Source organism: Oncorhynchus clarkii, chromosome 27 (genome assembly GCF_045791955.1).
Source record: "Oncorhynchus clarkii lewisi isolate Uvic-CL-2024 chromosome 27, UVic_Ocla_1.0, whole genome shotgun sequence".
In the NCBI taxonomy this organism is placed as follows: Eukaryota; Metazoa; Chordata; class Actinopteri; order Salmoniformes; family Salmonidae; genus Oncorhynchus; species Oncorhynchus clarkii.
In genome coordinates, this window is record NC_092173.1 from 43,345,379 (window position 1) to 43,370,885 (window position 25,507).

General features: G+C 44.7%; 1 protein-coding gene across 1 annotated transcript in view; it reads right to left on the reverse strand.

Annotated features, from left to right (window-relative positions):
- Window positions 1-25,507, reverse strand: part of LOC139385592 (glucan (1,4-alpha-), branching enzyme 1b) — a 353,162-nt gene that overhangs the window by 254,673 nt on the left and 72,982 nt on the right. Inside the window, exon 4 of the mRNA XM_071130792.1 lies at window positions 23,563-23,688. Within this exon, the coding sequence (XP_070986893.1) occupies window positions 23,563-23,688 (126 nt within the window). The remainder of the gene's footprint in view (window positions 1-23,562; window positions 23,689-25,507) is intronic.

Consider the following 25,507-nt stretch of genomic DNA (forward strand, 5'->3'; position numbering starts at 1 on the left):
CTGACAAATTGAAAACTCTAGTCATTGGCGACTCCATTACCCGCAGTATTACTTAAAACGAATCATCCAGCGATCATAGACTGTTTACCGGGGGGCAGGGCTACCGACGTTAAGGCTAATCTGAAGATGGTGCTGGCTAAAGCTAAAACTGGCGAGCTAAAACTGGCGAGTGTAGAGAGTACAGAGATATTGTTATCCACGTCGGCAACAACGATGTTAGGATGAAACATTCAGAGGTCACCAAGCGCAACATAGCTTCAGCGTGTAAATCAGCTAGAAAGATGTCGGCATCGAGTAATTGTCTCTGGCCCCCTCCCAGTTAGGGGGAGTGATGAGCTCTACAGCAGTCTCACAACTCAATCGCTGGTTGAAACTATTTTCTGCCCATCCCAAAAGATAGAATTTGTAGATAATTGACCCTCTTTCTGGGACTCACCCACAAAAAGGACCAAGCCTGGCCTGCTGAGGAGTGACAGACTCCATCCTAGCTGGAAGGGTGCTCTCATCTTATCTACCAACATAGACAGGGCTCTAACTCCCCTAGCTCCACAATGAGATAGCCAGTCTGCCAGCTTAGTGGAGTCTGCCACTAGCACAGTCAGTGTAGTCAGCTCAGCTATCCCCATTGAGAACATGTCTGTGCCTTGATCTAGGTTGGGCAAAACTAAACATGGCGGCGTTCGCCTTAGCAATCTCACTAGGATAAAGACCACCTCCATTCCTGTCATTATTGAAAGAGATCATGATACCTCACATCTCAAAATAGGGCTACTTAATGTTAGATCCCTTACTTCAAAGGCAATTATAGTCAATGAACTAATCACTGATCATAATCTTGATGTGATTGGCCTGACTGAAACATGGCTTAAACCTGATGAATGTACTGTGTTAAATGAGGCCTCACCTCCTGGCTACACTAGTGACCATATCCCCCGTGCATCCCGCATAGGCGGAGGTGTTGCTAACATTTACGATAGAAAAATGTAAAGAATTTAGCTTCTAGTCATGAAATCTATGCAGCCTACTCCTGGGCCGTATACAGCGCTCCTCACCGAGTTCCCTGAAATCCTATTGGATCGTGAAAAGATGGCAGATAATATTATTTTTGGTGACTTTAATATTCACATGGAAAAGCCCACAGACCCACTCCAAAAGGATTTCGGAGCCATCCTCAACTCAGTGGGTTTTGTCCAACATGTCTCCGGACCTACTCACTGCCACAGGCATACTCTGAACCTAGTTTTGTCCCTATGAATAAATGTTGTGGATCTTAATGTTCTTCCTCATAATCCTGGAATAATAGGACCACCATTTTATTCAGTTTGAGTCAATTAAGTTCTCAACAAATATTCTGCTCAGACCCCAACCAAGGATCATCAAAAGCCATGCTATAAATTCTCGGACAACCCAAAGATTCCTAGATGCCCTTTCAGACTCTCTCCATCAGTTAACCACCTGACTGAGGAACTCAATTTAACCTTGCATAATACCCTAGATGCAGTCACACCCCTAAAAACATTTGTCATAAGAAACTAGCTCCCTGGTATAGAGAAAATGCCCGAGCCCTGAAGCAAGCTTCCAGAAAATTTTAACGTAAATGGCGCCACACCAAACTGGAAGTCTTCTGACTAGCTTGGAAAGACAGTACCGAAGAGCCCTTACTGCTGCTCGATCATCCTATTTTTCCAACATAATTGAGGAAAGTAAGAGCAGTCCAAAATGTAGTTTGATACTGTCACAAAGCTAACTAAAAAGCAGCATTCCCCAACAGAGGATGGCTTTCACTTCAGCAGTGATAAATTCATGAACTTCTTTGACGAAAAGATCATGATTATTAGAAAGCAAATTACAGACTCCTCTTTAAATCTGCGTATTTCTCCAAGGCTCAGTTGTCCTGAGTCTGCACAACACTGCCAGGACCTAGGATCAAGGGAGACACTCAAGTTAATACTATATATCTTGACACCTTGATGAAAATAGTCATGGCCTCTAAACCGTCAAGCTGCATACTGGCCCCTATTCCAACTAAACTACTGAAAGAGCTGCTTCCTATGCTTGGCCCTCCTATGTTGAACATAATAAACAGCTCCCTATCACCTTAGTCTAGTTTTAGACCCCATCATAGCACTGAGACTGCACTTATGAAGGTGGTAAATTACCTTTTAATGGTGTCAGACCGAGGCTCTGCATCTGTCCTCGTGCTCCTAGACCTTAGTGCTGTTTTTGATATCATTGATTCCCACATTCTTTTGGAGAGATTGGAAACTCAAATTGGTCTACACGGACCGGTTATGGCCTGGGTTAGATCTCATCTGTCCGAAAAATATCAGTTTGTCTCTGTGGACAAACAGTACATTTCGGTGTTCCTCAAGGCTCCATTTTAGGACCACTGTTATTTTCACTATAGATTTTACCTCTTGGTGATGTCATTCGGAAACATAATATTAGCTTTCACACGACACACAGCTGTACATTTTGATGAAATATGGTGAAGCCCCAAAATTTCCCTCCCTGGAAGCTTGTGTTTCAGACATGAGGAAGTGGATGGCGGTGAATTTTCTACTTTTAAACTCAGACATGCTAGTTCTAGGTCCCAAGAAACAAATAGATATTCTGTTGAATCTGACAATTAATCTTGATGGTTGAACAGTCATCTCAAATAAAACTGAAGGACTTCGGCGTTACTCTGGACCCTGATCTCTCTTTTGACAAACATATCAAGACTGTTTCAAGGACAGCTTTTTTCCATCTAAGTAACATTGCAAAAATCTGACTTTCTGTCAAAAAATGATACAGAAAAATTAATCCATGCTTTTGTCACTTCTAGGTTAGACAACTGCAATGCTCTACTTTCCGGATACCTGGATAAAGCACTAAATACACTTCAGTTAGTGCTAAACATGGCTGCTATAATCTTGACTAGAACCCCACAATTTGATCATATTACTCAAGTGCCTCTCTATAATGGCTTCCTGTTAACTTCTTGGTGACAGGGGGCAGTATTTTCACGTCCGGATGTCATCCCCAGAAGATAAGATATGCATATAATTAGTAGATTTGGATAGAAAACACTCTGCAGATTCTAAAACTGTTTGAATCATGTCTGTGAGTATAACAGAACTTATGTAGCAGGCGAAACCCTGAGGAAAAAACATTCTGATTTTGTTTTGAGGTCACTCTTTTCATGGGGTTTTCATTAAGTTGGTGGTTGAAGATATCCCTCTAGTGGTGTGGGGGCTGTGCTTTGGCAAAGCGGGTGGGGTTATATCCTGCCTGTTTGGCCCTGTTTGGCATTGGATGGGGCCAGAGTGTCTCCCGACCCCTCCCGTCTCAGCCTCCCAGTAATTATGCTGCAATAGTTTGTGACGGGGGGCTAGGGTCAGTCTGTTATATCTGGAGTATTTCTCCCGTCTTATCCGGTGTCCTGTGGGAATTTAAGTATGCTCTCTAATTCTCTCTCTTTCTCTCAGAGGACCTTGAGCCCTAGGACCATGCATCAGGACTACCGGGCCTGATGACTCCTTGCTGTCCCCAGTCCACCTCGTCGTGCTGCTGCTCCAGTTTCAACTGTTCTGCCTGCGGCTATGGAACCCTGACCTGTTCACCGGACGTGCTACCTGTCCCAGACCTGCTGTTTTCAACTCTCTAGAGACAGCAGGAGCGGTAGAGATACTCTTAATGATCGGCTATGAAAAGCCAACTGACATTTACTCCTGAGGTGCTGACTTGCTGCACCCTCGACAACTACTGTGATTATTATCAATTGACCATGCTGTTCCAGCCTTTCTAGGGAATTGTTCCTAGCCATCGTGCTTCTACACCTGCATTGCTTGCCGTTTGTGTTTTTTTGTGACATCAGCTGATGTAAAGAAGGGCTTTAAAAATACATTTGATTAACTGATTGAACACAGCAACACCAGCCAAATCCTCACCACAACCAGCCGAGACAAACCCTGACCACACCCTATATAAGCTCCCCCAGATCAGACCTTCCGCCACCTCATGTCCCCCACCACTGCAGCAAGTGCCTCAACATGACAGCCACACATATGCCCAGGCCGTGAGCAGAGCAACAGGTCCAACCCCCACTAATACACCCATCCAATCGCAACCTAAAAGTAATGTATCAGATGCTCAACATGCTCTGCTCAAGCCTACTGTAAATGGTCTGGGTCTAAACCACACGAAAACACTAGACACGCATCCTGGAATATACAAGGTCTGACGTCATCTGCCTTTGGCCTAAAAGAGCAGGAACTTAAACTTCAAGAAATTGGAAATACAGACATTGTCATCCTACAAGAAACATGGTATAGAGGAGACGGACCCAATGGTTGCCCTCTAGGTTACAGAGAGCTGATAGTCCCATCCACCAAACTACCAGATGTGAAACAGGGAAGAGACTCAGGGGGTACCCCCATTCCAGGTGACTACTTCATGAAGCTAGTTGAGAGAATGCCAAAAGTGTGCAAAGCTGTCATCAAGGCAAAGGGTGGCTACTTTGAAGAATCTCAAAAATATTTTGATTTGTTAAACACTTTTTTGGTTACAACATGATTCCATCTGTGTTATTTCATAGTTTTGATGTCTTCACTATTATTCTACAACATGGAAAATAGACAAATTAAAGAAAAACCCTGGCATGAGTAGGTGTGTCCAAACTTTTGACTGGTACTGTACATGTAGGTAGGGGTATGACTATGCGTAGATAATAAACAGCGAGTAGAAACTGTTTTTACACTAACAGTCCGGGTAGCCATTTCATTAGCTGTTCAGCAGTTTTATGGCTTGGGGGTAGAAGCTGCTAAGAAGCCTTTTGGACTGCTCCGGAGACCGCTTGCCATGCGGTAGCAGAGAGAACAGTTTATGACTACAGTGGCTGGAGTGTTTGGCAATTTTTAAGGCCTTCCTCTGACACCGCCTGGTATAGAGGTCCTGGATGGCAGGAAGCTTGTCCCCAGAGATGTACTGGGCAGTACGCAGTACCCTCTGAGGTGCCTTGCGGTCGGAGGCCGAGCAATTGCCATAGCAGGCTGTGATGCAACCAGTCAGGATGCTCTCGATGGCGCAGCTGTATAACTTTTTGAGTATCGATACAAAATATTTTCAGTCTCCTGAGGGGGAATAAGCATTGTCCTGCCTTTTTTCACAACTGTCTTGGTGTGCTTGGACCATGTTAGTTTGTTGGTGATGTAGACACCAAGGAACTTGAAGCTCTCAACCTGCTCCACTGCAGCCCCATCGATGAGAATGGGGGCGAGCTCGGCCCTTCATTTCCCGTAGACCACAATAATTTCCGTTGTCTTGCTCACGTTGAGGGAGAGGTTGTTGTCCTGGCACCACACTACCAGGTCTCTAACCTCCTCCCTATAGTCTCATCTTGTCGGTGATCAGGCCTACCACTGTTGTGTCGTCGGAAAACTTAATGATGGTGTTGGAGTCGTGCTTGTCCATGCAGTCATGGGTGAACAGGGAGAACAGGAGGGGACTAAGCAAGCACCCCTGAGGGGCCCCCGTGTTGAGGATCAACTGGGGTTGGCCCGGGTGGAAGGTTCCAGTTGCAGAGGGAGGTTTTTAGTACCAGGGTCCTTAACTTAGTGATGAGCTTCGAGGGCACTGTGGTGTTGAACGCTGAGCTGTAGTCAATGAACAGCCTTCTCACGTAGGTGTTCCTAATGTCCAAGTGGGAAAGGGTAGTGTGGAGTGCAATAGAGATTCCGTCATCTGTGGCTCTGTTGGGGCGGTGTGCGAATTGGAGTGGGTATAGTGTTTCTGGGATGATGGAGTTGATGTGAGCCATTACCAGCCTTTCAAAACACTCCATGGCTACAGATGTGAGTGCTACAGGTCGGTAGTTTAGGCAGGTTACCTTGGTTTTCTAAGGCTCAGGGACTATGGTGGTCTGCTTGAAACATGTAATATTACAGACTCGGTCAGGGACAGGTTGAAAATGTCAGTGAAGACACTTACCAGTTGGTCAGCGCATGCACTGAGTACATGTCTGTGGCCTTGTGAATGTTGACCTATTTTAAAAAAGGTCTTACTCACATTGGCTACGGAGAGCGTGATCACACAGTCGTCCGGAACAGCTGATGCTCTCATGCTTCAGTGTTGCTTGCCTTGAAGCGCGTATAGAAGTAATTTTGCCTGCATCGCAGTGCTAGCTGTGCCACCAGAGATTCTGGGTTCGAGCCCAGACTCTGTCGCAGCCGGCCGCAACCGGGAGGCCCATGGGGCGGGGCACATTTGGCACAGCGTCGTCCGGGTTAGGGAGGGTTTGGCCAGCAGGGATATCCTTGTCTCATTGCGCACTAGCGACTCCTGTGGCGGGCCGGGTGTAGTGCACGCTGACCAGGTCGCCAGGTGTACGGTGTTTCCTCTGATACATTGGTGCGGCTGGCTTCCGGGTTGGATGTGCATCGTGTCAAGAAGCAGTGGGGCTTGGTTGGGTTGTTTTTCAGAGGACGCATTGGCTCTCGACCTTCGCCTCTCCCAAGTCCGTACGGGAGTTGCAGCGCTGAGACAAGACTAACTACTACCAATTGGATACCACTAAATTGGGGAGAAAAAAGGGGGGGAGAAATAAGTCATTTTGCTCGTCTGGTAGGTCACTGGGAACCTCGTGCCTGGGCTTCCCTTCGTAGTCCGTAATAGTTTGCAAGCCTTGCCACATCCGACGAGCGTCGGAGTCGCTGTAGTAGGAGTCAATCTTAGTCCTGTATTGATGCTTTGCCTGTTTGATGGTTCGTCGGAGGGCATAGCGGGATTTCTTATAAGCGTCAGGGTTAGAATCCTGCTTGTTGAAAGTGTCATCTATAGCCTTTAGCTCAGTGCAGACGTTGCCTGTAATCCATGGCTTCTGGTTGGGGTATGCATGGTCACTGTGGGGATGACGTCATCAATGCACCAATGGATAAAACAGGCGACTGATGTGGTATACTCCTCAATGTCATCAGATGGATCCCAAAAGATATTCCAGTCTGTGCAAGCAAAACAGTCACTGGTACTTCCAGCTTAGTTTTTGCTTGTTAGCAGGAATCAGGAGAATATAATTAATGGTCAGATTTGCCAAATGGAGGGTGAGCTTTGTATGCATTTCTGTGTGTGGAGTAAAGGCGATCTAGATTTTTTTTTTCCCTCATGTGACATGCTGGTAGAAGGTAAAACTGATTTAAGTTTGCCTGCATTAAAGTCCCCGGCCACTAGGAGCACCACTTCTGGATGAGCATTTTCTTGTTTGCTTATGGCTTTATACAGCTGGTTGAGTGTGGTCTTGGTGGCAGTAGTTGTTTGTGGTGGTAAATAGACAGTGATGAAAAGTATCTTGGTAAATAGTGTGGTCTACAGATTATCATGAGATACTCGACCTCGGGCAAGCAAAACCTTGAAGCTTCCTTAAATATTAGATTTTGTGCACCAGCTGTTATTGACAAATAGACACAGACCGCCGCCACCCCTTGTCTTATCGGAGGCAGCTGTTCTATCTTGTGGATGCACGAAAAACCCAGCCAACTGTATATTATACATGTTCAGCCACAACTCTGTGAAACATAAGATATCCAGTTTATTCTCCAATGATTGCACGTTGGCCAATAGGACGGAGGGTAGAGGCGGGTTACCCACCTGCCTACGAATTCTTACAAGGCACCTGGACCTGCGTCCCCTCGATCGGGGGTCTTTTCTTCATGGGAATTATGTGGATTTGGGCCTGGTCCAGTATCAGCAGAAAATCCTTTGCGCTCGACTCATTAAAGAAAAAAATCTTTGTCCAGTTCGGGTTGAGTAATCGCTGTTCTGATATCCAGAAGTTCTTTTCGGTCTTAAGAGATGGTGGCAAAAACTTTATGAACAAAATAAACAAGGTGAAAAAATAAACATAACATAACAAGCTTATCGGAATCAATTTGCTATACTTATTTATTATTGCAGCTGCAGTGCTGGCTGTAGCGTTAGTGAAAGTAGGGAGAACGTGCATTTTATGGCTTATGAAAGTGTTGACAGTGCTGAATAACAACAAACATGAACTTACTTATAAATACAGCAGGCTCTTTTATGTATTCACTGAGCCTCTCTCTAGTCCTTGTTTGATTTTTTTTAAATTCTCACAGTATCAACTTTGCTGTGCATTCAAGGTTTCTTTTTAGTCTATGGTTAGAGGAAACTGTGCAGACACAACGATCTGAGCGATCTGATTGGCCAGTGGTAGACCAATAAGTGCAATGCTAGCTTGATGCTACAAGCTTGGCACACTTGTATTTGGGGAGTTTCTCCCATTCTTCTCTGCAGATTCTCTCAAGATCTGTCAGGTTGGATGGGGATGGGGTCTCTGCAAAGCTATTTTCAGGTCTCTCCAGAGCTTCAAGTCCAGGCTCTGGCTGGGCCACTCACTAATCTACCGACGGAAACGTACGAGGTGACTAAAAACAGACCTCCATCCTATGCTAGATTGCTACCGATGGCTCGACTAGCTGTCTGAATCGCCGTGACCCCAACCAACCTCACTACTCACTGGACCCTTATGATCACTCGACTAAGCATGCCTCTCCTTAATGTCAATATGCCTTGTCCATTGCTGTTCTGGTTAGTTTTTATTGGCTTATTTCACTGTAGAGCCTCTAGTTGTTGTAACTTTAATGTGTTACAGAGTTAATGTTTAAGTTTATTCTTTGAACTGTATCTAAAGATATTTCTTTAGATTTATTTGCATATGTAATTGTATTGGGTTGTGTTGAATTACGCTTTTTGACTGCAAGTCCCAGAATGCCTTGCGAGATGAATGAGTGATAACGCGCCAATTATGTGCAGGTGCGGGGATTGTGGCTGACTTTCCAACAGCATCTTACCTGCATTGCTCTGTACCAAAACAATTGTTGTTAAATGTAACGTAAACAAGTATTCTGACTAAAATAAGCTTTCGTATCAAACCCGACGTCCCGAGTCATTACTAAGAAGTTAGTTAATCTAAAATTTGGCGCCGAAACCTGGGATATGAGCTGCGACGAAGAAGTGGCTGAAATGGCTGAGGAGGAACGTCGGCATGAAGCAGAAAGAATGAGACGAAAGCGGGGTACCATTCGAGGCGCAACAACGCGGATTTTGAATCAGATTGACGTGGAAATATCCCAGTCAAATCCGGATACCGATCACTTGAGTACATTGTTGGAATTGCTATCCGCTAAGGAGGACAGTTTGTTTGAGCTCGATCGTGGAATTGAACAGTTAACGCCATTGGACGGATTGGAGGCAGAGATTGCATGCACGGAGGATTACAAAGAACGCATTATCATGCTGAAGAGCCGTGCACAAAGAGTGATAACGAAGAAACAGGACGTCAATCCACTACCAGCCCGGGTGAGTGACGCTAACTCAAACATATCACAGAGACAATCAGTAAGGCTACCGAAGTTGATTATTGAGAAATTCTATGGAGATGTCAGTATGTGGCAGGAGTTTTGGAGCCAATATGAGACTGCTATTCACAACAATGATTCCCTGTGTAAAAAAGAGAAGTTTACCTATCTGAAAACATATCTCACTGGACCAGCTGCAAAGGCAGTAGCAGGACTGATGTTAACAGACAGTAACTATGATAATGCAATCACTCTACTCAAGAGCAGATTTGGAAGGAAAGATCTTGTGATTAGTGCTCATATGTCAAAGCTGCTGAATCTCACACCTGTGAAGAAATCCTCTGATCTAAATGCATTGAGGCAGCTATATGATGAATGTGAAATTCAGATTAGGAGCCTGGAATCACTGGGTGTAGTGTCAGAAACCTATGGAAGCCTACTATTCCCAATCTTACTGCAGATGATTCCAGAGGACATAGCTCTTGACTATAGTCGTCAGAGGGGAGTAGATGATGAATGGAAAGTGTCTGAGATTATCAGTTTCCTACAGAAAGAGGTTCAGAGCAGGGAGAGAGCGCTACAAATGACAAGATCATACAACCAACAGAAAGAGAGCAAACCATGGAACAAGTCATGCTTCTCCAATGAAATGAAAACAAAAAGACCCAACATGCCCTCTGCTGCAGCACTGCATACAACCAGCCAGAAGGAACAACAAACGTGTCTATTTTGTGACAGTGCAGACCACAAATCAGAAAACTGCACTGACTACAATATTGCTACACGCAAAGAGAAACTAAAGAACATGGGAAGATGCTTTGTATGTTTAGGACAGAGACACATAGCAAAATTCTGTAAAGTCAAAGATGTGTCATGTGCAACATGTGGAAGCAGACATCACATTGCGGTTTGTACCAGTAAGAGGAGGGAGGTGCAACCCCCTACTGTTTCTGTAGATGCTGTTGTTTCCTCAGTTATTCCCCATTCAGTGAAGATGAAACCAGATGGACAGAACACTGTGTTGCTACAAACGGCAAAGGCATGGGTAGAAGGCCCATCGGGCAGGAAGATAGCTCGTTGCTTACTAGATGGAGGCAGTCAGAGAAGCTTCATACATGAAAACCTTGTGAAGGGCTTGAAGCTACCAGTAATCAGACAAGAGGCACTCACTCTTCACACGTTTGGCTCCTCTGCCCCAGCAACATCCCAACGCAACACAGTGAAAGTCATCTTGGAGAATGTCTGGGACAAACAGCAGAGAATAGAGATAGAGGCAATTGAAACCCCACAAGTGTGCACAGCTGTGATGAAGGTTCCTGGTGAACGGATTCAGCATGAGCTCAGTAAAAGGGGACTGCAGCTCGCAGACTTTCCAGGAGATGACAATGATCCTGAACTCTCTGTCCTGATAGGAGCAGACTACTACTGGCAGATAGTATCAGGCAGAGTGGAGCGACTGACGGAGACGCTAGTTGCTTTAGAGAGCACCTTTGGATGGTCGGTGCAGGGACCCGTGTCCATGTCAAGTGTCGCCGAGGCAACTTGCATGTTCATCCCACTTGATGAAGACACACTAGTCTCCAAGCAATTGCATGCATTCTGGGAGCTTGAGTCTCTGGGTATTCTAAGCGAGAAAACACATAACTCAGAGGAAACCGAGGCTCTACAAAGGTTTGAGGAAACAACCACCTTCAAAGATGGGCGATACCATGTGGAGTTGCCATGGAAACGAGAAATGCCAGAACTCCAAGACAACTATAGAATCGCCAAGAAACGGTTTGAATGTCTGAAGAAAAGGCTGAAGAAGGATGTGACGTTGTACAGCAGATACAATGAAGTAGTAGAAGACTACTTACAACAAGATATGGCAGAGGACGTGCCCAAGGACAACGCATCAAGTGCAGACAACGTAAAATACTACTTACCTCACCATGCAGTACTCCGAGAAGATAAGGTGACAACAAAACTGAGAGTGGTGTTTGATGCCTCGTCCCATGAAGATGGCTGTCCATCTCTCAATGACTGTCTACTCACAGGACCGAACCTGAATCCGGATCTGCTCAGCGTTCTGATAAAGTTCAGACTACATGAGATCGCATTCATGGCAGACATCAAGAAAGCTTTCCTGCAGATATCCCTAGCAGAGAGAGACAGAGACGCCGTGAGATTTCTATGGCTCACTGGCCCACCAAGAGGAGAAAATGAAGAGGAGCTGCGTGTGCTGAGGATGAAAAGAGTGGTATTTGGAGCTTCCCCAAGTCCATTTTTGCTGGCAGCTACAATCAGGAAGCACCTGAAACAATATGAAACAGAACAACCAGAAGTTGTAGAGATACTGAGAGAGTCACTCTACGTAGATGACTTCATTGCAAGTTCACGCAATGTTGAAGAGGCTTACCTTGTGACAACAACTGCAAAGCGAATGCTGTCGAATGCAGGCATGGACCTCTGCAAGTGGATGACCAATTCTCCTGAATTGAAAACAAAATGGGAGGAGAGTACGACAACTGACCACCCGTTGACGTTACAAACACAAGGAGTAGTGCTGAAGGTTTTAGGTTTAGTATGGAGACCGGGAACAGATGACTTTGTGTTTGACCTCAGGCCGTTACTGAGCATTCTAAAGCAAAAGGAAAACACAAAGAGAAGTGTTCTGCAGTCGTCTGCACGTATCTTCGACCCTCTTGGTTTCTTAACTCCCTTCACCATCAGGATCAAGTGCATGTTCCAGGAAATGTGGGAGAGGGGACTCAGCTGGGACGAAGAATTACCACCTGATCTGACACGAGAATGGCAACAGTGGTGTTCAGAACTACCCCAGTTACACCAGCTCACCATACCAAGGTGGTACAGAACAGACATGCGGCCACAGAATAACCACACCCTGAAACTACACGTGTTCTGTGATGCAAGTGAAAGGGCTTACAGTGCAGTAGCTTACTTGCAAGGTGAGTCACAAGACAGGGAAACAACAAGTCTAGTCGCATCCAAGTCCAGGGTAGCCCCACTTAAGAAAATGACGCTGCCACGCCTGGAGCTCATGGGAGCTGTGATTGGAGCGAGACTAGCAAACAACTTGATGACCACACTGAAAATGGAAGAAAAACAGATTAACATGTGGACAGACTCGATGATCGTGCTGCATTGGATTTGCAGCTCAGCTCAGAAATGGAAACAGTTTGTTGCGAACAGAGTGACGGAGATCCAGTCCTTGACCAATCCAGAGTCATGGTCACATATTGAAGGGACAACTAATCCAGCTGACCTCCCTACAAGAGGACAAACTGTTAGAAACTTGACACAGAGCGAGCTATGGTGGAATGGACCCAGAATTCTGACATCACCCAATCAGTCCGAAGAGACTGATGATAACAAGGTTCCGGAAGAGGTGAATATAGAACTCAAGTCCAGTTGCCAGGTTACTGTACAACTCGCAGCAAACAGCACAGACAGCACTGAACCTGTGTTGGAGCTTGAAAGGTACAGCAAACTGAAAAGAGTGTTCAGAGTCACCGCCTGGATAAAGAGATTCATAGCCAATGCTCGTACAACCATAAAGATGCAAGGTGAACTGACTGCTGACGAACTGTTCGATGCAGAAAAGTACTGGATTAAGGTAACACAACAACAGAGTTTCGGACAGGAGATCAAACTACTGAAGGCAGGAAAAAGCCTAAACAATGACTGTAAAATCAGAGAACTGAAACCTTTCCTGGACGAACACGAACTACTCAGTGTAGGAGGAAGACTGCAACAGTCCAACTTCACATTCAGAGAGCAGCACCCATGGGTTCTGCCCAATAAGTCCAGATACTCAGAAATGCTGATACAGTACCAACATGAGAAGGTGATGCATTCTGGAGTAAGAGACACTCTAGTACAAATCAGAGAGTGATACTGGATCTTGAGTGCTAGGCAGCTAGTCAAGAGCACAGTGGCAAGATGTATAGTGTGCAAGAGATTCAAGGCAAGGGCCGGACAACAGGTCACTGCGCCTTTACCAAAAGACAGAATAACTGAATCCCCACCATTCGAAGTCACAGGTGTGGATTTTGCAGGACCGCTCTATGTGAAAGAAAATGGTTCTGTGAAGAAGTCATACATTGCACTGTTCACTTGTGCTGTAACCAGAGCAGTGCATTTGGAACTGGTCTCAGATCAGTCAACAGAGACATTCTTGTTAGCTCTAAAAAGATTCATCTCAAGGAGAGGATTATGCAAGGTAATCTACTCAGACAATGCAAAAACGTTCAAGAGAGCTGATCAGGACTTGAAAGAGCTGTGGAAGGCAATCGAAGAGCCCCAACTCTTGGCGTTCTTCTCAGAAAGGGGCATCACCTGGAGGTTCATCGCAGAGCGAGCAGCCTGGTGGGGCGGATTCTGGGAAAGACTCGTCAGGTCAGTAAAAACATGCCTGCGAAAGGTTCTTGGGAGAGCTTCACTTAATTTTGAAGAGATATGCACAGTCCTGACAGAGGTTGAAGCTATCCTAAATTCTAGGCCTCTGACCTTCGTGCACAATGAGGTGGATGAACCACAACCCCTGACCCCAGCACACTTCCTGGTGGGTAAAAGACTAACCTCTTTGCCTCCAAAGCCATTTCCAGCTGACACTCAGCACCCAACGTTAAACAAGCGGGAAATGACACGCAGATGGAAGTACAGGCAGAGACTTGTGACCAGTTTCTGGAACAGTTGGCGAAGGGACTACTTGCTGGATCTAAAGTCAGCACACCGCTGTGACACACCACAGCCCACCCCACTGAAAGCGGGTGACGTTGTACTCATTGGAGAAGATAACCTACCCAGACAAACCTGGAAACTAGGAAAGATTGAGGAACTGTTTCCAGGCCGAGATGGCTTAGTTAGATCATGTTCAGTTCGTACTGCTTCAGGGACTTTGTTGAGGAGACCTATTCAGTTGATATACTGCCTAGAGATCTAGATGAACACAATTGTTCATCGGGGGGGAGGATGTTGTAACTTTAATGTGTTACAGAGTTAATGTTTAAGTTTATTCTTTGAACTGTATCTAAAGATATTTCTTTAGATTTATTTGCATATGTAATTGTATTGGGTTGTGTTGAATTACGCTTTTTGACTGCAAGTCCCAGAATGCCTTGCGAGATGAATGAGTGATAACGCGCCAATTATGTGCAGGTGCGGGGATTGTGGCTGACTTTCCAACAGCATCTTACCTGCATTGCTCTGTACCAAAACAATTGTTGTTAAATGTAACGTAAACAAGTATTCTGACTAAAATAAGCTTTCGTATCAAACCCGACGTCCCGAGTCATTACTAAGAAGTTAGTTAATCTAAAACTAGTCCTGCTCATTATACCTTATCCAACCTATTAGTTCCACCACCCACACATGCGATGACATCACCAGGTTTCAATGATGTTTCTAGAGACAATATCTCTCTCATCATCACTCAATACCTAGGTTTACCTCCACTGTATTCACATCCTACCATACCTTTGTCTGTACATTATACCTTGAAGCTATTTTATCGCCCCCAGAAACCTCCTTTTACTCTCTGTTCCGGACTTTCTAAACAACCAATTCTCATAGCTTTTAGCCGTACCCTTATCCTACTCCTCCTCTGTTAATATAGAGGTGAATCCAGGCCCTGCAGTGCCTAGCTCCAATCCTATTTCCAAGGCGCTCTCTTTTGAGGTCTTCTGTAAACGTAATAGCCTTGGTTTCGTGCATGTTAACATTAGAAGCCTCCTCCCTAAGCTTGTTTTATTCACTGCTTTAGCACACTCTGCCAACCCGGATGTTCTAGCCGTGTCTGAATCCTGGCTTAGGAAGACCACCAAAAATTCTGAAATCCCCATTCTGAAATACAACATTTTCAGACAAGATAGAACGGCCAAAGGGGGCGGTGTTGCAATCTACTGCAGAGATAGCCTGCAGAGTTCTGATCTAATATTTTAAATTTTAAAAATCCACCTCTAAAAACCATTCTCTCACTGTTGCCATCTGCTATAGACCACCCTCTGCCCCCAGCTGTGCTCTGGACACCATATGTGAACTGATTGCCCCCCCCCCCCCCCCTCCCATCTATCTTCAGAGCTCGTGCTGCTAGGCGACCTAAACTGGAGCATGCACCACAGCCATCCTACAATCTAAGCTCGATGCCCTCAATCTCACACAAATTATCAATAAACCTACCAGGTACCACCCCAAAGCCGTAAACACGGGCACCCTCATACATATAATCCTAACCAACTTGCCCTCTAAATACACCTCTGCTGTTTTCAACCAAGATCTCAGCGATAGGAAGCACTGTCACTACCGATAAATCAACTATAATTGAGAATTTCAATAAGCATTTTTCTACGGCTGGCCATGCTTTCCACCTGGCTACCCCTACCCCGGTCAACAGCACTGCACCCCCCACAGCAACTCGCCCAAGCTTTCCCCATTTCTCCTTCTCCCAAATCCAGTCAGCTGATGTTCTGAAAGAGCTGCAAAATCTGGACCCGTACAAATCAGCCGGGCTAGACAATCTGGGCCCTTTCTTTCTAAAATGATCTGCCGAAATTGTTGCAACCCCTATTACTAGCCTGTTCAACCTCTTTCGTGTCGTCTGAGATTCCCAAAGATTGGAAAGCAGCTGCGGTCATCCCCCTCTTCAAAGGGGGGGACACTCTTGACCCAAACTGCTACAGACCTATATCTATCCTACCCTGCCTTTCTACGGTCTTCGAAAGCCAAGTCAACAAACAGATTACCGACCATTTCGAATGTCACCATACCTTCTCCGCTATGTAATCTGGTTTCAGAGCTGGTCATGGGTGTACCTCAGCCACGCTCAAGGTCCTAAACGATATCTTAACCGCCATCGATAAGAAACAATACTGTGCAGCCGTATTCATTGACCTGGCCAAGGCTTTTGACTCTGTCAATCGCCACATCCACATCGGCAGACTCGATAGCCTTGGTTTCTCAAATGATTGCCTCGCCTGGTTCACCAACTATTTCTCTGATAGAGTTCAGTGTGTCAAATCAGAGGGCCTGTTGTCTGGGCCTCTGGCAGTCTCTATGGGGGTGCCACAGGGTTCAATTCTTGGACCGACTCTCTTCTCTGTATACATCAATGATGTCGCTCTTGCTGCTGGTGAGTCTCTGATCCACCTCTACGCAGATGACACCATTCTGTATACTTCTGGCCCTTCTTTGGACACTGTGTTAATTAACCTCCAGATGAGCTTCAATGCCATAGAACTCTCCTTCCGTAGCCTCCAACTGCTCTTAAACTCAAGTAAAACTAAATGCATGCTCTTCAACCGATTGCTGCCTACACCTGCCTGCCCGCCCAGCATCACTACTCTGGACGGTTCTGTCCTAGAATATGTGGACAACTACAAATACCTAGGTGTCTGGTTAGACTGTAAACTCTCCTTCCAGACTCACATCAAACATCTCCAATCCAAAGTTAAATCTAGAATTGGCTTCCTATTTCACAACAAAGCCTCTTTCACTCATGCTGCCAAACATACCCTTGTAAAACTGACCATCCTACCGATCCTCGACTTCGGCGACGACATTTACAAAATAGCCTCCAACACTCTACTCAGCAAACTGGATGCAGTCTATCACAGTGCCATCCGTTTTGTCACCAAAGCCCCATATACTACCCACCACTGCGACCTGTACGCTCTCGTTGGCTGGCCATCGCATCATAATCGTCGCCAAACCCACTTGCTCCAGGTCATCTATAAGTCGTTGCTAGGTAAAGTCCCCCCTTATCTCAGCTCGCTGGTCACCATAGCAGCACCCACCTGTAGCACGCGCTCCAATAGGTATATCTCTCTGGTCACCCCCAAAACCAATTCCTTCTCCTTACAGTTCTCTGCTGCCAATGATTGGAACGAACTACAAAAATCTCTGAAACTGGAAACTCTTATCCGCCTCACTAGCTTTAAGCACCAGCTGTCAGAGCAGCTCACAGATTACTGCACCTGTACATAGCCCATCTATAATTTAGCCCAAACAACTACCTCTCCCCTACTGTATTTATTTATGTATTTTGCTCCTTTGCACCCCATTATTTCTATTTCTACTTTGCACATTCTTCCACTGCAAATCTACCATTCCAGTGTTTATTTTTTAAATATGTTTTTACTAGCTATATTGTATTTACTTTGCCACCATGGCCTTTTTTGCCTTTACCTCCCTTATCTCACCTCATTTTCTCACATTGTATAGAGACTCATTTTTCTACGGTATTATTGACTGTATGTTTGTTTATTCCATGTGTAACTGTGTTGTTGTACGTGTCGAACTGCTTTGCTTTATCTTGGCCAGGTCCCAATTGTAAATGAGAACTTGTTCTCAACTTGCCTACCTGGTTAAATAAAGGTGAAATAAAATAAATAAAAATAAATACAATTTTGGTAACGTAGTGTATATAAATAAATACATCATTGGATGTATAGACATTATGGACAGTATGTGGATAGAATATGTAGTATATCTGTTGAATATGTAGGATAGTACACACACACACAGTTGAATAGGATGGCCTTGACAAGAATACAGTATATTTGTAAAACAGTATGTAAACTTTATTAAAAAGTGACCTGTGTTCCATGTCTATGTACATAGGGCAGCAGCCTCTCAGGTGCAGGGTTGAGTAACCGGATGGTAGGCGGCTAGTGACATTGACTAAAGGTCAGAACAGGTTACTGGGTGGCTAGTGGTGACTATTTAACTGTCTGATGGCCTTTCAGTGTCTCGGAACCCGCTTTGACATATCTGTACCGTCCTCACCTTCTGGATGGAAGCGGGGTAAACAGGCCGTGGCTCGGCTGACTGAAGTCCTTGATGATCATTTTGGCCTTCCTGTGACACTGGATGCTGTCCTGGAGGGCGGGCAGTGTCCCCCGGTGATGCGTTGGGCAGATCGCACCACCCTCTGGAGAATCCTGCGATTGTGGACGGTGCAGTTGCTGTACCATACAGCCCAACAGGATGCTCTCAATGGTACATCTGTAAAAGTGTGTGAGGGTCTTAGGTGCCAAGGCAAATTTCTTCAGCCTCCTGAGGTTGACGAGGCACTCTTGCGCCTTCTTCACAACACTGTCTGTGTGGGTGGACGATTTCAGGTTGTCAGTGATGTGTACACCGAGAAACTTGAAGCTCTTCACCTTCTCCACTGTGGTCCCATCGATAGGGAGCATGCTCCCTCTGCTGTCTCCTGTGTTACACAATCGACTCCGCCAGGACCCTCACCTCCTCCCTGTAAGCTGTCTCGCCGTTGTTGAATATAAGGCTTACCACTGCTGTCGTCTGCAAACGTGATGATTGATCATACACATGATTAATTACAAATCTTAGATAGCTATTAAAGACTACCAGAACCCACTGGATACTCAAATTACATTGAATGAACTACAGGACAAAATACAAAACCTCCAACCCAAAAAGGCCTGTGGTGTTGATGGTATCCTCAATTAAAATGGTAAAATACATAGACCAGAATTCCAATTGGCAATACTTCAGCTCTGGCATCCTCCCCAATATTTGGAACCAAGGACTGATAATTTGACCCCAATAACTACCGTGGGATATGAGTTAACAGCAACCTTGGGAAAATCCTCTGTATTATCATTAAGAACAGACTCGTACATTTCCTCAGTGAAAACCATTTCCTGAGCATACAGTATGTCAAATTGGCGTTTTACTAAATTACCATGCGACAGACCACGTATTCAACCTGCACACCGTAATTTAAAAAAAAAAAAAAAAAAAACAAAGGCAAAGTCTTCTCATGCTTTGTTGATTTCAAAAAAGCTTTGACTCAATTTGGCACGAGGGTCTGCTATACAAATTGATGGAAATCGGTGTTGGGGGGAAAAACATACGTAAAATCAATACACAAACAACAAGTGTGCAGCTAAATAAGCAAAACACACAACATTTCTTTCCACAGGGACGAAGCTTGAGCACCACCCTCTTCAACATATATATCATGAATTGGCGAGGGCACTGGAACAGTCAACAGCACCCGGCCTCACCCTACTAGAATCTGAAGTAAAATGTCTCCTGTTTGCTGCTGATCTGGTGCTTCTGTCACCAACCAAGGAGGGCCTACAGCAGCACCTAGATCTTCTCCACAGATTCTGCCAGACCTGGGCCCTGACAGACCTGGGCCCTGACAGACCTGGGCCCTGACAGACCTGGGCCCTGACAGACCTGGGCCCTGTCAGACCTGGGCCCTGACAGACCTGGGGCCCTGACAGACCTGGGCCCTGTCAGACCTGGGCCCTGTCAGACCTGGGCCCTGTCAGACCTGGGCCCTGTCAGACCTGGGGCCCTGACAGACCTGGGGCCCTGACAGACCTGGGGCCCTGACAGACCTGGGGCCCTGACAGACCTGGGGCCCTGACAGACCTGGGGCCCTGACAGACCTGGGGCCCTGACAGACCTGGGCCCTGACAGCAAATGTCAGTAAGACACAAATAATGGTGTTCAAAAAAAGGTCCAAGCCCATTTATACAAATTCCATCTTGACATCGTTGCCCTAGAGCACACAAAAAACTATACCTACCTCGGCCTTAACATCAACAAAGCCTTGAACGATCAGAGACAAAGCAAGAAGGGCTTTCCACGTCACCAAAAGGAAGATAAAATTCGACATCCCACGTAGACCAGAATTAGGCCGATACCAGCTAATTATCAAAATCCAGAAAAGAGAAGCTAAATTCTACAACCACCTAAAAGGAAACGATTTCCAAACTTTCCATAACAAAGCCATCACTTCCAGAGAGATTAATGTAGAGAAGAGTCCCCTAAGCAAGCGGGTCCTGGGGCTCTGTTCAAAAACACAAACAGACCCCACAGAGCACCAGCACAGCAACACAATTAAATCCAACCAAATCATGAGAAAATAAAAAGATAATTACTTAGAACTAAAAATAATTAACCAAACAAACTGAGCAAACTGGAAATCTATTTGGCCCTAAACAGAGAGTACACAGTGGCAGAATACCTGACCACTGTGACTGACCCAAACTTAAGGAAAACTTTGACAACGTAGTCTTAATGAGCAAAACTTACTATTTAGAAAGGCCGCCGTAGGCACACCTGGCTCTCAAGAGAAGACTGGCAATGTGCATACTGCCCACAAAATGAGGTGGAAACTGAGCTTCACTTCCTAACCTCCTGCCCAATGTATGACCATACTAAAGACACATACAGTGGGGCAAAAAAGTATTTAGTCAGCCACCAATTGTGCAAGTTCTCCCACTTAAAAAGATGAGAGAGGCCTGTAATTTTCATCATAGGTACACTTCAACTATGACAAACAAAATCCAGAAAATCACATTGTAGGATTTCTAATGAATTTATTTGCAAATTATGGTGGAAAATAAGTATTTGGTCAATAACAAAAGTTTCTCATTACTTTGTTATATACCCTTTGTTGGCAATGACAGAGGTCAAACGTTTTCTGTACGTTTTCACAAGGCTTTCACACACTGTTCCTGGTATTTTGGCCCATTCCTCCATGCAGATCTCCTCTAGAGCAGTGATGTTTTGGGGCTGTTAATGGGCAACACGGACTTTCAACTCCCTCCAAAGATTTTCTATGGGGTTGAGATCTGGTGACTGGCTAGGCCACTCCAAGACCTTGAAATGCTTCTTACGAAGCCACTCCTTCGTTGCCCGGGCGGTGTGTTTGGGATCATTGTCATGCTGAAAGACCCAGCCACGTTTCATCTTCAATGCCCTTGCTGATGGAAGGAGGTTTTCACTCAAAATCTCACGATACATGGCCCCATTCATTCTTTCCTTTACACGGATCAGTCGTCCTGGTCCCTTTGCAGAAAAACAGCCCCAAAGCATGATGTTTCCACCCCCATGCTTCACAGTAGGCATGGTGTTCTTTGGATGCAACTCAGCATTCTTTGTCCTCCAAAAACGACGAGTTGAGTTTTTACCAAAAAGTGATATTTTGCTTTCATCTGACCATATGACATTCTCCTAATCTTCTTTTGGATCATCCAAATGCTCTCTAGCAAACTTCAGACGGGCCTGGACATGTACTGGCTTAAGCAGGGGGACTGCTGGACTGTCTGGCACTACAGTCCTTTGACAGCTCTTTGGTCTTGGCCATAGTGGAGTTTGGAGTGTGACTGTTTGAGGTTGTGGACAAGTGTCTTTTATACTGATAACAAGTTCAAACAGGTGCCATTAATACAGGTAACGAGTGGAGGACAGAGGAGCCTCATAAAGAAGTTGTTACAGGTCTGTGAGAGCCAGAAATCTTGCTTGTTTGTAGGTGACCAAATACTTATTTTCCACCATAATTTGCAAATAAATTAATTTAAAAAAAATCTACAATTGTGATTTTCTGGATTTTTTTCTAATTTTGTCTGTCATAGTTGAAGTGTACCTATGATGAACATTTACAGGCCTCTCTCCTCTTTTTAAGAGGGAGAACTTGCACAATTGGTGGCTGACTAAATACTTTTTTGCCCCACTATATTTCCCTCAGATTACATAGACCCACAAAGAACTAGAAAACAAATCCAATTTTTATATACTCCCATATCTACTGGGTGAAATTCCACAGTGTGCCATCACAGCAGCAAGATGTGTGACCTGTTGCCACAAGAAAAGGGCAACCAGTGAAGAACAAACACCACTATAAATACAACCCATATTTATGTTTAATTTCTTTGAAACTTTTATGAGTGTAATGTTTATTGTAAATTATTTATTATCTATTTCGCTTGCTATGGTAATTTACACATGTTTCCACATGTCAATAAAGATCTCTGTAATTGAATTGAGAGAGAGACCACTGTCGCCTAATTAAAATAGAGGGAAATAACAATGGTCATTAAAACACTTTGGATATGTCCCGAATATCACCCTATTTCACTACAAAGGGCATAACTTTTGACCATAGTGCACAGGATGCCATTTCAGACAAAGCCTTTCATTGTTTTGGTCTGCAGGCTCTTCTGCTGAGGGAGGACAGACACCATGCAGCCCCCTCCCTTACATACTGACACCAAACATCGAGCACAGACTCAATAACATCAGCTATTGCGGTTAGAATAGACATGTGAATGAGTTTCCCCATTGAAAACCATCATGAATGATTAGGATGACAGTTAGGATGTGATGCAGGTTTGTCTGGGATGGGGAGTGTTTTTTGGCTTCATCACTGATGATAGATCTTGTACAGAACTCATCATTTACTATATGTAAAGTGATGGAGGCCAGTGTAATATTAGACTGTATAAGTTACTAGATAAGGTTGAGGACGACTTCAATACTTATTAGGTAAGAAATTCAGTACTTACTAGATAAGGTTGATGAGGAATTCCGTACTTACTAGATAAGTTTGATGAGGAATTCAGTACTCACCAGGTAAGGAATTCAGTACTTACTAGGTAAGGAATTCAGTACTTACTAGGTAAGGAATTCAGTACTTACTCGGTAAGGAATTCAGTACTTACTAGGTAAGAAATTCAGTACTAACTAGGTAAGGAATTCAGTACGTACTAGGTAAGGTTGATGAGGAATTCAGTACTTACTAGGTAAGGAATTCAGTACTTACTAGGTAAGGTTGATGAGGAATTCAGTACTTACTAGGTAAGGAATTCAGTACTTACTAGGTAAGGTTGATGAGGAATTCAGTACTTACCAGGTAAGGTTGAGGAGGTATTCAGTACTTACCAGGTAAGGTTGAGGAGGAATTCAGTACTTACCAGGTAAGGTTGAGGAGGAATTCAGTACTTACCAGGTAAGGTTGAGGAGGAATTCAGTACTTACCAGGTAAGGTTGAGGAGGAATTCAGTACTTACTAGGTAAGGAATTCAGTACTTACTAGGTAAGGAATTCAGTACTTACTAGGTAAGGAATTCAGTACTTACTAGGTAAGGTTGAGGAGGTATTCAGTACTTACCAGGTAAGGTTGAGGAGGAATTCAGTACTTACCAGGTAAGGTTGAGGAGGAATTCAGTACTTACCAGGTAAGGTTGAGGAGGAATTCAGTACTTACTAGGTAAGGAATTCAGTACTTACCAGGTAAGGTTGAGGAGGAATTCAGTACTTACTAGGTAAGGTTGAGGAGGAATTCAGTACTTACCAGGTAAGGTTGAGGAGGAATTCAGTACTTACCAGGTAAGGTTGAGGAGGAATTCAGTACTTACCAGATAAGGTTGAGGAGGAATTCAGTACTTACCATGTAAGGTTGAGGAGGGTCCCAGTGGACCCAGTCATAGATGACTTGTTTCTCGGCCTGGATGGCGTACTTGGCCCAAGGTGAAATGCGGTACAGACGCTCCCCTTTCTTAGTGTGGACCACAACCTGCAGGGACACCAGACAGGTGACAGGTGACACAGAGGTTACAGCAGTCGCAACAAAGACACATGGGGTCTGCTTCCCAATTGGCACCCTATTCCATTTGTAGTGCACTACCTTTGACCAGGGCCCATAGGCACTACATAGGGAATAGGGTGCCATTTGGGAGTCGGCACCAGTATTATAGGTATAAAGTGTAAAGATTAAATTCCCAAAGAAAATGGTTAGAGACAGTGACGTGAGGACAAAGAGGACAGGCTTTCAAAACATATGGACAATGTAAGGCCATTACCTGGGAGACAAGACAGATGACTGGGGTTAAAGAGGAAGTCACAACAAAAGTCACAATGAGAGGGTAATCAAAATAAAAAAAAGGTCAAAGGTCATAAGGGCATTTAAAAACATAGGAAGAAAGGTAGGGCATTCAGAATATAGAAACGCTGTGCAGACCACCTGGGAAATAAGACTGATGACTGGGGTTAGAATTAGGTCAGACCGGTCAACAACTAATCGTGTCCACCAGCCGGCTCTTTCTCTTTGCAACCATCTGGTTTCACAGTCTCAGAAAGGGACTTGAATGGAGCCTATGGCAGGAGCGGAGGGGAAAACTACCTCTGGAACTTCATTGGCTGATCTCTCAGTACATCAGCATCTAGTACACGTGTCCAACTCGTTCCACGGGGGGCCGAGTGTCTGCGTTTTTTTTTTGTTTTTTTTGCTCCTCCTTTGTACTTGATTTATGAATTAAGGTCACTGATTAGTAAAGAACTGCTGGTCTCGGTCTTAATTGAAAGGGGAAAAAAAACAAAAACCCAACAGACACTAGGCCCTGCTTGGAATGAGTATGACAAACCCCTGATCTAGCAACCCCCTGATTACCTTGTGGATTTCAAAGTGCGAACAGCGCATGTGATTTAGGCTAAATCAGGAAGTGAGATAGGGAAAGTATGCATTGTAGATCTGGTTCACATATAAACTTTATATGCCCAAACTCAGAATCAATTGGGCTTCCAAAAAAGAATATGGTCGCTGTAATAGGATTGTAATAGGTCATGTCAAGCACAAGCATTTCGCTACACTCGCATTAACATCTGCTAGCCATGTGTATGTGACCAATAACATCTGCTAGCCATGTGACCAATAACATCCGCTAGCCATGTGACCAATAACATCCGCTAGCCATGTGACCAATAACTTCTGCTAACCATGTGACCAATAACATCTGCTAGCCATGTGTATGTGACCAATAAAATGTGACTTGTATTTTGATTGGCGATTTTGATTTCTTTTTAAAGTGCCATCTAATACAGCTGTAGCAGTCTTTCTCCCACCTCAACATTTAACCCACAGCACTTTTAAGTCCCACTTTGTTGCACAGTGTTTCCAGGCTCTATATTTAGTAGCAAAATTAGCCTGGGGACAAGGTCATTCAAGTCAAAGTCACATGCTAAAGCAAAGTCATTCAACACAAAGACCGAGTCAGGCCTATTCAACAACACAGAGACCGAAGTCAGGCCTATTCAACAACACAGAGACCGAAGTCAGGCCTATTCAACAACACAGAGACCGAAGTGGGCCTATTCAACAACACAGAGACCGAAGTCAGGCCTATTCAACAACACAGAGACCGAAGTCAGGCCTATTCAACAACACAGAGACCGAAGTCAGGCCTATTCAACAACACAGAGACCGAAGTCAGGCCTATTCAACAACACAGAGACCGAAGTCAGGCCTATTCAACAACACAGAGACTGGAGTCAGGCCTATTCAACAACACAGAGACAGAGTCAGGCCCAATCAACGACACAGAGACCGAGTCAGGCCC